This window comes from Acomys russatus, chromosome 21 (assembly GCF_903995435.1).
Source record: "Acomys russatus chromosome 21, mAcoRus1.1, whole genome shotgun sequence".
NCBI lineage: Eukaryota > Metazoa > Chordata > Mammalia > Rodentia > Muridae > Acomys > Acomys russatus.
In genome coordinates this window covers 54,953,994-54,969,055 of record NC_067157.1, presented here as the reverse complement: position 1 = coordinate 54,969,055, position 15,062 = coordinate 54,953,994, and the positions used below count along the sequence as shown (strand labels likewise).

The 15,062-nt window shown below is 37.0% G+C and overlaps 1 protein-coding gene across 8 annotated transcripts in view; it reads right to left on the bottom strand.

Annotated features, from left to right (window-relative positions):
* Positions 1–15,062, bottom strand: part of Qki (QKI, KH domain containing RNA binding) — a 1,257,190-nt gene that overhangs the window by 1,204,991 nt on the left and 37,137 nt on the right. For all 8 annotated transcript variants that reach the window (XR_007832573.1, XM_051164117.1, XM_051164118.1 and 5 more), the window contains exon 3: positions 8,325–8,441. Coding sequence is in view for 7 of the 8 variants with exons in the window: in XM_051164117.1 (XP_051020074.1) it covers positions 8,325–8,441 (117 nt within the window). In the remaining variant the exon portion in view is untranslated. The remainder of the gene's footprint in view (positions 1–8,324; positions 8,442–15,062) is intronic.

The window sequence follows — 15,062 nt, the reverse complement described above, 5'->3', positions numbered from 1 at the left end:
AGCACCAGGCTCACGCGCGGTACACAGATATACATGCAAGCAAAAGCAAAAAGATATACATAGTATAAAAATAAATACTTTTTTAAAAAGAGTGACATTATGGTACATAAGAGATGTAGTGAGAGAACCAAAGTGAGTGGAAAGGGATAACTTGGGGCCGATATGACCAAGGTAAGTTGTATATGTGTATAAAATTGCTCAAAAAAACTCACCCAAAATATTATTTTTAAAAAAGTAATCAATAAAGGAGGAAGTGGGTTGTGGTGTGGTGGTAAGGTAAGAATAGAAAGCACAGAGAGAAAAAGTATTCCTTACAAGGTAGTCTGTCTGTCTATCAATCTACCTATTTATTTATTTAGAGGCAGGGTGGGTCGGTGGGTCGGTCGGTCGGTCTGTCTGTCTGTCTGTCTGTCTGTCTGTCTGTCTGTCTGTCTGTCTATCTACAGGGTTTCTCTGTGTAGCCTTGGTAGTCCTGGACTCGATTTGCAGACCAGGCTGACCTCAAACTCACAGAGATCGGCCTGCCTCTGCCTCACAAGTGATGAGACATAAGGCGTGCATTAGCATGTCCAACTTTTTTTTAATTTAAAGATTTATTATATATATTTAATATATATATAGTGTTCTGCCTGCATGTGTGTCTGTTCTTCCAGAGACCCGAGTTCAATTCCAAACAATCACATGGTGACTCAAAACCATCTATAATGAGATCTGGTACAGTCTTTTTTAACTAAGGATTCTCTGAAAAAGCCGTAACTTAAACAGTCTAAGGCATAATTATATATAATTACCTTCTTTCCAATGCCAATGAAAGATGCTCAGTCTCCTACATAACATACAGAAGTTTAATTCTGTTGGTGATGCAATTGAGAAATTAATAAAAAAATATTGCTTTTATATATTTTCCAAATATAAACTGGTAACTACATGTAAAGACAAACATAAAAGATGTATCAATCAGCATTATTCATATGTATAACAGCAGAAGAGTAGATATAATTGAGTGGCTTTATACCACAGTGAATGTGATACAGTTATTAAAAGGAACACTATCTATGTAGATGTGTTCCTATTCAGTGGTATCAAACGAGGGTGTCAGGTAAAAGAAAAGAAGGGAGGAAGGGAGAGAGAGAGAGAGAGAGAGAGAGAGAGAGGGGTATAGAAATTATTGAATACATTGCAATCTGTGGAACTAGTGAAAAATTCTCAAAGTCTCAAATACACCTGAGGATTTGTGCAACTGTTACCTAACTGTACAGAGGATAAGAAGGAAGAGGAGGTGATGATGAGAAAGCAGAAGGATGAGGGAGAATGAAAGGTCTGGGCTAGTGAGGTGGCCCAACAGACACCAGTAACTCAAGCCTGGTAACCCGGGTTCACTCTCTACGCCGCACATGATGGACACAGACAACTCCAGAAAAATGTTTTCAGACTACGACATGAACATCGTGGCACACAGCCCAATGCCTTGTCCTCTGCCCTAAATACATGTAATAAAAGTTTTTACAAAATAAGACTAAAGGAAAAACTAAAGTGTGAAATTCTACCCAATAGTAAGAGACAAAAGCAAAATTATATGAAAGTTTCCCCACAGACAGATTTTATTTTGGAAGCATATAAGTATCTTAAAGTATAAATCAAGACAATAGTTTAAACAACAACTAAAACACCAAACCAACTACAACAAATGAATTTTTCCATGGACTGACATGCTATTACTAAGTACTACTGTTCTGAGTCTTCTAAGGGATAGTAATTCATATATATAGTGGGATACATCCGAGTAAGAGCAACAGGGTAAACCTATTTTCGTTGGCAACATCACCAGTAGTAGTATTTTTCCAAGATTGGTTCATCTTAGCATAGGACAAATGAATCAACATTTTATATCAGTGACCAAATTAAGAAAAAAAAAAAAAGGTGCAGTAAACCGAGCCCCATCACAACTGTCAGAATGCATTCGCAATGACAATGAAGAGGAAAGCACGCCTTGTTCTTCACCTTTGGAGCGTGTCTGGAAACCACTTCACTGTGTAAGAGCTAGTGCATACAGAACTGAGCATCTCTTCATGCTTTTAACATAAACACTCTATCTTGCAAGCAAGAAATAGGACCTGTTTTGCAATCAGTAAAACAAAATTCAAGAAGATAATCACTGATTGCTAAAATCAGATTTGATATATAAAACAGCAATAATGGCAGGTAAAGATCTCAATAACTAAACTCTTCTCACTAGAAATACCCAAGAAACAAAGGTGACAGCTATGAAAAATTTTACCACAAAAATGTAGCCAGCCATAGAATTCTCAGAACAAATCACAGTCCCTCACACAAAGGTCCAGATTCCACCCTCCTACTCTTCCCTGCCTGCCCTATGAAAACATACATATCCCCTTACCTGTCTCTCTCACCCTTCTTCTGAAGAGTCTGTGCTTAATTCTATATTAAAACCTCTTTTTAATAAACTCCATCTTTGTTTTAAAAGAAATCACAGTTAAGGATAGCTCAGTGGTAGAGAAGACATCTTGGGTCCACTCCCCAGCACTTCAATGAAAGCTTTACAGAGCACTATGTCCTTTCAGTCCTTTTATATGGAGCACGAAGGGAGAATGGGGCTGAGCAGAGGGATGGCTTAAGCCTTCCTAACGCTGCGATCCAATAAAACATTCCATGTTGTTCATTTGGGGTGACCCCCAAATATATTATTATTTTTGTTGCTACTTTGTAACTGTAATTTTGCTGTTATAGATAATAATGTAAATATTTTTTGAGATAGAGGTTCGCCAAAGGGGTCGCAACCCATAAATTGAGAACCACTGGATTAAAAGGGTCAGTAGCAATCAGTCACAATGCAGATAAGCAATTCCTAATTTATGTAATTATGTAATTTATGGGCTGTGGGGGTTTTGTTTTGTTTGGTTTATTTACTTAGTTTGCTGGTTTGAGATAGGATCTCACTGTACAGACCAGGCTGATCTTGAACTGACAGAGATCTGCCTGCCTCTGCCTATGTAACGCAGTATTAAGGACGAGTGCAGACGCACCTAGCCCTAGATATAATTTCAACAATTGATGGGACATGACTATAAGTACTGACTACATATTTGGTGATATAAAAAATTAACATATTACTATTATTATTACAGAGTCTATTTTAGGGCAACCTAATATTTAAAGCTGCTCCTCAAATAACCTAACATAGTGGGGAGAAATAGGGAGGGAAATGAGAAAAAGCCCTATTGAAAAAAGAAAAGGGTGGGAGTGCTGACTGATGGTCAAGTAACAGTTCATTAGGCTGCTGGCTGACCTGTTGTTTCAATTTTTCCCAGAGAAAAGATGTTTTAAAAGAAAACAGTCATATATAAATACATATGTAAAAAATAAAAAATGCTTTAAAAATATGCCTGTCCTTAAGATATTATTTACTGGGAACAGAGTATTCAGCAAAATCAATAAAGCAAGTTCTTTGGAGCTATATTTGTATAAGATAATTATGGCACTGTCTGTTAAGGCCATAGATAGATAGATAGATAGATAGACAGACAGACAGACAGACAGACAAAAGGCACCTCAACCCTGTACTCCTAAAAATGAAGAAAATTTAGTCTGTACACACTGTTACTGTTATTAGAATGTGTATGAGTGCACGTTCCTATCCTTCAGCATATAAGCACAACTACCTGGCAAAATGTCAGAGGACAGACTATGATACCGAAGGAGAAAGCTAAAATTACAATTAGCTTGATGCACTTTTTCTATAAAAGATGTGTACGTATGAACCATTATTTGAACAACCTAGAAAACACCCCAACCTGTCCAAAGAAGTTTCAAGAATAATGGGCTTGTTTTTCAATCTTGTAAATTACATTTAGTATTTGTTTATGTATGTGTGAGCATGCCTGTGCCCAGCAAGAAACAGTCACCTCCATTCACCACGTGAGTATCAGAGACCAAGCTTAGGTTGCCAGGCTTCACATCGTTGATTACCGATATTATTATTCACTGAGCCATGTTTTAAGTCCACGTGACACTTTGCAACTCTCATATAGTATTATATATAATAACAAAATAAACTACGTAAAAACCAGAATAGATTAATTAATCCAATACATTGCTAAAGTAAGAAAATATTTCATCTGAGATGTATATGACCATTTGTTTAAGAATGTTATCTTAGTGTAAAATGTTCTACTAAGTACTTCAAGGAGAAATTTAAAAACTGCACCTATGTTTTCTATTGTATACCTCTGTAGCTTTTTATAAATCATACTATTTTGCTTCTTTAGTTTTTTTTTTTTAAAGCACAACTCCAAAAGATGGTCAAATACACATTTTAAAACAACAACAACAACAACAACAACAAAAAACAAGGTTAACTTTAAAAATTAAAGCTTGTACCAGTTTTGTGTGTGTTTTTTTTTCCAGCTGAAAGCTCACATTCTTTATTTAAAAAAAAAAAAAAAAAAAAAAAAAAGCATGTAATGCAGCCGAATTTGCCCAGGGAGATAGGTGGGCTTCTATTTAGAGAAGTGTTTTGCTTGAAATAGGGGAATGAACACATCATTACATCTTGCAGCCTGTGAGACAGATCAGTGGCATTCACTAGCTCCCGAGGCTGACAGTGATAAAGGCTAATGCTATCTGGCCACTACTCTTAACAGTCCTGGGATGACAGGCAGACCCTTACCTTGTATCTTCCTTCCTAGTGGGCAGGAGTCTAACTAAAACTGCTGAGTTTGTAAACTCCTGTAACAAAGACTTGCCTGACCAAGCTACATCAACTCTACACACTTCAACCATGGGAGGATTTGACTAAGCAGACTGAGATGTAAGGAAGGAATTCACAGGCTTGGACCCTTTGTTCCTGCCTGTTTATGACAGGGAAGACCCCACAGATCTGTAGATGGTTAATAATGAAATCTAAACACTGTTCCTACAAAGGCTTCCTGTTTGGAAATAGACTTGCTTGGCCACTGTAATTGTCATCCCACAAAAATCAGTAAGTGCCTATCTATATGCAAAAGACAGTTTTTCTGTTCAATGGCGTTCTCTCCCCTAAAGTATCTGGATTCTGTTCAAAAACATGGTTTTCTATTAGAAAGCTTAAGATTTAAGTCGAAGTAGGATTCTGAATATCAAGGGAATTACTGCATAAGTTGAGGCTCCCTACTGAGAAATAATTATCAAGTACTCCAAAATACCTAAAAAAATTCCTGAGTGTTCACATGTCATAAACAGAAGATTCTCTCTAGCTGGCCCCATGTGACAGGTAGTAGTCAAAATGCAAGTAAGCAGCACAAAGCATAACTACCTCAAAGGTATATGTGAAAGGTATACAAAAAATAGGTCAATTTCATGTTTAGATTTGGGTACTATCCCTACATATTTGAATATTTCATGTTCTAAAATCCACCATTATTAGATCTCGGATGAGTAATACTCTGTAAGTGCGTCTTCTCTTCATTCCTTGGCAGCACAGCTGTCTCCTTTAGTCTCCCTGTATGTATACTAATGGGGGTTGATGAGTAAAGGTTATGGGACAGTCCCAGCACATGAGTGGTTTGACAGGGAAACCAACATTATTTTCATTAAAAAGGCTTGGCTGGCTCTAGTTTCCAGAAAGAGAGAAGGGAATGAAGGATGACTTTTTATCACCAATGATCAATGATGTGACCAAAAGTCATTTCCCAGAAAAGCCTCATAAAAATGCACAAGGATAAAATTAGTAGAATTACTACTATGCAGCTCAACAGAAGAAACTGGAAGGTGGCATTTCCAGAAGAGGACAAGGAAACTCTACCTTCCCCCAAGTCATTCGAGTTAACAAGTTAGCTATAACATCTTAGCAACACTGAAAATGTATTCTGCAGCTAAATTTATTTTCATGTGTTTTCATTTATGTTATTGTTTTGTTTATGTGTACAAATATATACATATGTATATTTGTATATGTCTAGCAGACATCTTTTCTGTGTGTACATATATATGATATATACAACATGTACACAGATATAATCTCATATCTCAATAGACAATAGGAGAAAATAAAACATGGGAACTGTTTCAACCAGTAAGGTTAAGAATTAGAAACTCCCAGCAGTGGAGAAAACCCTACAATAACAGGAGATACTCAAGAGACCACAACAGGAAAAGTACAAAAGTAAAATATAGTATTCTTGTATTAAATAAGCACCTCCTCTCGTCTGTAGTTGAAAACAAAATACACCGTCATGGCTCTTTGTTTAAATACTTGCTAATCTCCATCTCTTTGCTTTACATTTATACATAGTGCATTTAACCCTCACCACAATGGCACGAGCCGGAATCAAGATCCCAGTAACGCTCATTCTTATTATTCTATTCTGCCAAAGACAGGAGAAAACAGCCTTTGCTTGTATCTAAAAACACAATTCTAATTTCGAATTCTCATGTGCTGTGTACTGTATGATCAGCACTGAACTTAATAAAGCCAACTCAAATTAACAGCAATTTAAAAGGGGGAACAGTATTGCCTTTAAGAAACAGTATTTCTTAACTAGTGGATATATGTAAACCAGTGTTTTTGTCGAAGACTTGTATGTTCGTAGGTTGTTAAACTTCATTCAATGTCCTTAGGCAGCTACGTTAATACTGTTTAAAGCCAATGACACCCTAAGGCCAATCATTCATGGGAGCCAAAACTTCAGAAGATTACACACCTAATTCTGAATGTTTGTTTAAATTTTTTATTTTAAAATTTTAAATAGAACATCTAAAGATGTTCTAAGAAAAAATACCACATAATTCCCACAAAATATCTTTATATAATAAAGACACTATTAAAGATATGATCAAAGATTTTCCTTCAAACCTCTTAGCTACCCACCCCTTCATGGTGAACAAAGGAGCTAAGTGTAGTAGGCTTGTGAGGCTCAAGAGACTACTCATCAGAACTAAGTCACAATACTTTGGTGAGTGGCTTTAAACTCCACCAAGTGTCCTAACATAAACTGACCCCAGATTTATCATGATAACTCTTTTTTAAGTGTATTTTTTAAAAGTCACCTTTAAGAATAACAGTTTTAATCAATAGTAGTAAAACCCATAGGATGTATAAATCACTCTCCCAACAGAAATGTTTAAACATCAACCTCATAATATTCTGTATAAAAGACAACAAGGCAAATAAAATCTTCCTAATAACAACATTTAAAGCAGATAGCTCAACATCAAATAATTAAATTAAATGACAAAACAATCCCAATAATAATCCAAATAAAGTAGCAGAAGTGGTAGAAGTACAGGTTAAAAATAGAAAGCAGATTCATTACTAAAGTAAAATGTCTAAAAAACTGATTTTAATAAGGACAATATTGCTAAAACTGAGTTTCCCAATTCATCTGGCCAATCTCATTTAGGGTCTATCAAAATAAATATTTTGGGAGCTGAGCACAGTGTTATGCCTGCCACTCCAGCTATCCCAAAAAGTGAGGTAAGATGACAAAAAGGTTGAAGCCTGACAGGACAACTTATCAAGGTATGATCTCAAAAAAGAAATGTTTTTAAAGGTGTGTGGAGAGGGATGTTGCTTGGGATGTAAAACTGCATCTGAAACTTAAAGTCCTGGTGATGACAACTCTGTGGTTGAGTATTTGAACAGTATAACTTGAGGCCCTGGAATCTGTCATGAAAAACAAAATGCCACTGTCTTCCCCCCAAGTTTTAGTTGAGTATTTTCACATAAAACATAGTAGTCAAATTCTTTTTCGTAGTTTCTAAATTGTGTCAAAGTGGGTTATCATGCTGGAGTGATCAATAATTCAGTTCTTGAATTAAAATGATAAACAAGGAAATCAGGATATCTTAAATGGCTCTGAAGTTTCTCGCTGTGGGCACCGTGCCTAAGATCTACGAGATGCAGAGCTTGGCCTCTGTACTGGCTGGCTCTGTGTGTCAATCTGACGCCATTTAAGAGTCATCAGAGAGGAAGGAGCCTTAGTTAACGAAATGCCTCCCTGAGATCCAGCTGTAAGGCATTTTCTCAATTAGTGACCAATGGGAGAGGGCCCAGATAACACTGGGTGGTTCCACCCCTGGGCTGGTGGTCCTGGGTTCTGTAAGAAATCAAACGGAGCAAGCCAGTAAGCAGCACCCCTCCATGGCCTCTGCCTCAGCTCCTGCCTCCTGGTTCCTGCCTGCTTTGAACTCCTGTCCTGGCTTCCTTAGGTGACAACCTGCAGTGTTGAAGTGCTAGCTAAATAACCCTTATTTTCCTCATAGCAGCAACAGCAACCCTGGCTGAGCCATTAGAAAACTGCAAGTGACTCACTCACACAAGGACTTACCTTCTTTTTGTCCCTCATTGAGCCTTTGCCTCGGACCATTATTTTACATCCTGTTTCTGCTTCAAGTTGTTTAGCTGTAAGTCCTCTAGGTCCAAGGATTCTCCCAACAAAATTAAACTGTGGGGAAAGAAAATATCAATTATTCACTTACTTAAAGTTATAGCGAAGTTATTTAAAAACATACATACATACTCCATCTCCTTTGAACATGAACCAAAAAGTAAAACCTAGGAATTGTTAACTTTATTGGCAAATGGATGTAAACCATTGCTTTACATGGAATTTTCACACATACCAACACAAACTATAAAAAACAATCTAGCTAAATAAAGGTATTTTATTGAGCTGTCCATCAACAACATTTAGAAAAGAATTAACCCAGCACTGGATACTGTGCAAACCACGAATCTTTTCTACAAAACAAAGACTGTCCTTTAACAAGAGTACTTGGTAAAGAGTCTTACTTTATTTTCATAGAAAAAAAAATTGTGTCTCTAGAGACAACTGGGTAACAGTTTCACATTGCTGCTACAACATTAACACTCAAACTAGGTTTCCAGTCTACACCAAGCATGCAAGCACACTTTTTAAGATGACATTTCTTAAATCATGCATCCTTATTTGCCTTTCTTTTTTCCATTCCTACTTTTAACATAAAATTCTACAAGTCTAGGCAAGGAGTCTAAACTTTTTATGAAAACGGCAGTGACAAAAGTAACTGTATAAACAAAACATTAGCACTGCTCAACAGAAACTTCCGGCATTAGGATTTACACAGTTGTGAAAGGTCGCTAGGAAGAGCACACCTCTGCTTACTGGGTAAGAACAGCTAGCTTGCTGTAAACACCATACAACATCATGCTTGCACCAGCCCCACAAATCTCAAGTTTACCGCACGCTGTATCGTCAAGGTCTGTAGTGTGCTTGCTGTTGCCCACACATACGCCACTGCTAAGCTGTCCACGAGGACACACACGCCGCATCCCTTGCTACATTCAGAAATTGGCGCAACTGGATTCAAGAGTGTCTTAGCTATTTCCTGGCCACTTTCCATCCCTGCATATGTGTCACTAACTTTTCAGATGCTTGGTAGAGTGTGCACTGGGACCAACTACTGGAACTTCCAAACTATGAATTATGGCCTAATTTCTTCAGTTAATCAAGTCTTCTTTCATCTCTCGCAAGAATGTGAAAACTTTCTCCACTGTGCTTTTATTATTTGAAGGCTACTTCTAGGTTATTCTATAAATTTGCACATTTTTAGACATTAACTTTCTGTTTCTAGTAAGTGAGTGCATAATTAGTTTTCTTTATCAACCTTTACCCAGCAAGACTGTTTTTCGAGACAGAGTTCCTCTGTGTAGCCTTGGCTGTCCTGGATTCACTTTGTAGACCGGGCTGGCATCGAACTCACAACTATCCACTTGCTTCTACCTCCCAAGTGCTGGGACTAAAGGCGTGTGCTACCACGCCTGGCATGCAACACTGTTTCTTGATTATTGGTTTTCATAACTATTCTGGGGACTGTTCTAGGGTTGCTTATGTACACTGTCATTGTCACTTGCGAATATTTTTTTTCTTTTCCAACTACGTTTTTTTCTTTACTACTCACACAGCACACCTTGAGTTCCCAAACGTTCAGCATTCTCAACTTGCTGCTAGCTTAAAGAACAAGGTTGATAAAAGTTTTAGGTAATCAAAGTATCTTATATACAGATCACAGAGGGTCCATTTTTAAAACATTAAACCAACCTAATATTCCTGAAATAAGTTTCCCAACATTTTGGTGGTCTATTAAAAAAAAAAATCATTCATTGGGCTGGAGTGCTGGCTCAGCAGTTAGCATTGGCTATTTCCCCAGAAGACCTGGGTTCAATTCCCTGCACCCACATGGTAGCTCACAATCGTCTATAATTCCAGTCCCAAGGGATCCAAAGCCTCTTCTAGTGTCCTCGGGCACCAGGCATGCATGTGGTACAAAGATACACATGCAGGCAAAAAAAAAAAAAAAAAAAAAACCAACTCATACACATAAAGATAAAAATGAATAGAACTTTAAAAGATTAAAAAGTACATCCAGGAATGTATCCTATCTAATGTATCCTGTCTATAATTTTCTTCTTTCATAATGAGGGTCTCAGGTTTGGACATTAAGGTTATTCTGGCCCCCAAACATGTTGGAATGTTTCTAACTCTCTGGATGAGCTTACATGAAACTAGTGATATTTCTTATTAAATGCTCGGTAGAGCTCACTGTGATGGCCTCAGTTTCATTAATTTTGATATTTTTATACTGTAGTATTGTCAATTTTGATATACTGTGGTGGCCTTTCTTAGAAATATGTCTATAGTCTCCTAAATAATAAAGTTTATCTTTTATAGTATTGGTCAATCTACAACTGTTAAGGTTAAAAAAATTTTTTTTTGCTTCTTATGCGCATGAGAGTTGGCCTGCATGTATATCTGTGTACCATATTCAGGTCTGGTGCCTGGAAAAGGCCAAAAGGGGGTGTTGGGCCCCCTGGAACTGTAGTTATGAATAGTTGTGAACCCCTCTGGAAGAATAAGAAGTGCCCTTAGCCACTAAGCTGTCTCTAGCCCTATACTGAGGAGTTTTTCCTTCCTGGTTAGTTATCTACGCTGCCAGTCTTGCAAGACATCAACTGTGAACTTTGTCACTGGAGTAGAACCATTTAAAAAAATGTCTACAACTCTCCCATTTCTTTGTATTATTTTTATTTGCAATTTGTTTTCCTTTGACCTCTAGAAACTAGAGTAGCATTGTGAGCAAGTACAATGGAATAGAAGAAATGCTATGTTAATTAAAGATTAAAGTGCTTATCTTAAGAAGCACCAGGTGAGCCCAAGAGCTGATCACAGTCACAAGCCATAGTTGCTCTAATGAACTCAGTCACAAAGGTAAAAGTTCAGTAAATGATTCAATGATTTAGGTTGTCTTATTAAATGATATTTTGGTTCATTTCATTTTATACACTCTTCTTTTAGTTGATATCTAATCTTAGGTTTTCATTTCTTTTTTTCCTGTAAAGTCTAATCTGTTTGTTTTCCAAATCTGAAATGGACACTTCCTCATTGCATCCTTCCTTCCTCCTCCCTTTGGTCTATATATACATATAGAGCTAAGCTGGCTTTGAGAAGTATTTTCATTACCGTTCAAGTATCACTAAGTTGACAGCTACAAGATAAGGAATGATTTTTCATTTCAAAGATATAAGAATCCCCCAATCATTTTTGGTTTGACTTCTACTTCCTATGCTCTAGACATAACAAACAAAACTATATAAATTATCAACTTTGAATATTTGTTCAGACCTGCTTTTCAACACAGGATATAGTCAATTAATAAAAACTGTGTGTGTGTGCGCATGTGTACACACTCACTCATGCATTCACGCGTGGAGACAAGACTACACATCTTCTATTGCTCTCTACCTTGTTCCCTATGACACAGTCTCACTGAATCCAAAGCTCAAAGGTTTACCTAGGCTGAGGGATCAGCAAACCACCCAACAGCTGCTCATCCTACTGATGCTACACAGAGCTTTTATGTGGGTGCTAGAGAGTCAAACTCAAGTTCTTATGCTTTTGCAAGCTCTTTGCCCACTGAGCCATTGTCCCCACAGTCAAGTTTTCATAAATATTAAACGGATGCTTGAAAAGGAGGTAAATTCTACTATGACTAGGTCTGCTAGTTGGTTTTTATTGTTTTGTTTTGCTTTTTTTCAAGGCAGGATTTCTCTAGGTAGCTTTGGCTGTCCTGGACTCCCTTTATAGACCACAGAGCTCACAGAGCTCTACTTGCCTCTGCCTCCCTGATTGTTGGGATTAAAGGAGTGCACCATTGTGCCTAACCTGTTAGTTGTTCTTGTGCTGGAGACCCGGCTGGGGCCTCAGCTACACTAACAAGCACCCTATCACTGAGCTGTACCTAAATTTACTTGCCCCTTTACTTGTGTTACTGTTTTCTGTCTTTAAAAGTTACATCATTTGAGGTGTACCTATAATAATTTCTACTATTAATCTTACATTACTACTAAGATGGACATAACATTTTGCTTGACTCTTCATATTGTGCACTTCTTGACTATATTATTTCTAATGTTCTTCATATTTTAATTAGATACCTATACAGTATCTAACTGAATTTCTTTCAATTTATCAATTTTTATGTTTTAACTGAACCCGTTTGCACAACATGATTTTATCTGATTTCTTACTAATATGTGCACTTCCTACATCTCACCTTTCCGTGTTCCTTTTTCCTTTCTACGCTGCCTCCTTTTTTCATGGCAGAGGGATGTTTGCACACCAGAGTGTATATTTATTTCCTTTTTCCTGTAGCGTGGAAGTTGCACACCTGCTCAGTTGCTTGAAGTTACATGCTTTAAAAAAACCACTAGAAGTTTTAAATCTTTTAAATTCATGAGTGTATCATCACCCCAATTCCTGTGTGCCTCCAACTCTCAAGTTCATTGCTTTTCTTTCAATGTCACGTATGTGTGTGTGTGTGTGTGTGTGTGTGCGCGCGCATGCGTGTGTACACATATTCCCATATTCATTTTTTTCCGCCTCTCTGCTCATGCATACTTTCTCAGGGCTGACCACTTGATATTGGATAACTAATCAAGGGTATCATCCCTGGGGAAGACTGATTCTCCTTTCTCAGTAGGCTTTAAATACCTGTGGCTCATCACCTGGGCAGTATAGCTTTTTAAAGGCTCCCTTTTTCTCTCAATAGACTCATAATTAGCCTAACTTCACATAGTATGTGACAGAGAAAAGGAAGAAAGAAAACATGGCAAGAGATCAAGCATCGTACTTGGCCCTGTGTTCATCTCCAGAGAGCTGCTCCTATTCATGTGGAAGTTCCTAGTTTCTGTTAGTCTATACACTTCCCTCCCTACCTGTTCCTCTAAAACAGCCTGGACAGAGACGTCACCTCCTTATCCCATCACTCACTCTGTCCGGTTATGTTCTTTCCAGTGCAAGAGGGAATGGCCTTTCAATTTCAAATTGAACTCAACAAATCATGTATTCAACAATTACCAAGAGTAAGTAATGAAACAGATGCTGAGTGGTTTAAGGAAGAAATTAAAGTTTGCTTGCTCAAGTGTCTACATGCGCCCTCCTCAAAAACAAGTCCTGCCAGCTATTCTTCAGTGACAGCTGTGCTCTAACTAGATCCGCGGCCCAATCAACTCACACTAAATATGCATCATGTGGAAAGTGTTAAATCCAACAAGCTCCATGGCTCCCGAATAGCTACTCTAACTGTACAAAAGTTTACTGAGATACACACTTTAGTCTGGGTAAACTGGATATGCAATGTTTAAAATAAAACTTTCTTAATTTTTATAAAAATTAACAAACATTTTACGCACCAAGCCATCTTCTCAGCTTATATGAATACATTTTAACATGGTGACTAATACTTAAGTAAGTTTGACCCACATCATTTATCAATCGAATTGTTAAACTCTACCACTTGTCCACTGAGGACACATCCTACCCTTCTGATATATTAAATATCTTTTGCTACAACTATAGACATAAGACTATAAAAAGTTAATTCTTACAACTATTACTTTAAAATTGTTTTAAAGCAGATAAAGCAAATATTGAATCCATAAGAGACAAAATTTTCTTAACCTTAAAAACCAATTACTACTGTACCCATGAACCAACGAATACTTCAAGTATGCTAAAGTGCATACCATAGGGATTCTAATACAATTAAAATTGTCAAGGTCATCCTTCTCAAAATGTGGTAAGCAGAGAATAAAAAAAAATTAATCATAGCAGCTGCTTTGTCTATTGCAACCAATTTCCAGGTTAATGTGCTATGCCTTGCATTAAAACTCGTTCTGTATTGATTTATCATGCCAGTTCTGCAGCTTCATTCAATTAAAACAATATCAAGACACTTTCAAAGAAAATCATTTCAAACAGCCTGAGCTAAGTGCAACTTGAAAAGCCAACAGAAGGGAACAAAAAACAGAAAGAAAAATAAATAAATAAATAAATAAATAAATAAATAAATAAATATTCACTAACCCTACTCTATAAGAACAGACCTCTGCTTCAACTTGCCAATTATATTTCTACCAAGAGGCATGTTAATTTCTAAAAGTTTATCAATTATATCTAATGCTAGTCAATACTCTTCACTACATTTGAAATACAAATGATAGTTTCTAGCGACAAAATGTAAACTATGAAAACTCCAGGAACCTCCTTAAACAAGTTACAATCAAGTACAATTAAAAACAAAACCTCCTTGTGAGCCATTATCAACATAAATGGCTGATTAATATCTGCATTTACAAAAGCATCTCAGAATCACTTTTAAGGATTACTAGACAATAATCTCTGCTTAAAATTTTGGAATTAAAAAGTTATAAAACAATATGCAAATTTTGGGTTGCTTTTTTTGTACAAGAAATAATCCTGGGGCCTGGAGATAACGGCTCAGCGGTTAAGAGCAAATAAAGCTTTTATAGGACCTGAGTCTAGCTCCTAGCAGCAAGGTCTGGCTGCTCAAAACTATCTGGAATTTCAGCAACAGGGAACCAGATATACTCTTCCGGACTCTGAGGGCACCTGCACACACCCCAACTCCCACAGACACATACTTAAAAATGAAAAAAAAAAAATATTTAAAAGATGTTTCTTTTATTGAAACAAAAAAAAAAATTAATGGCCAGGCACAGTAGTGCA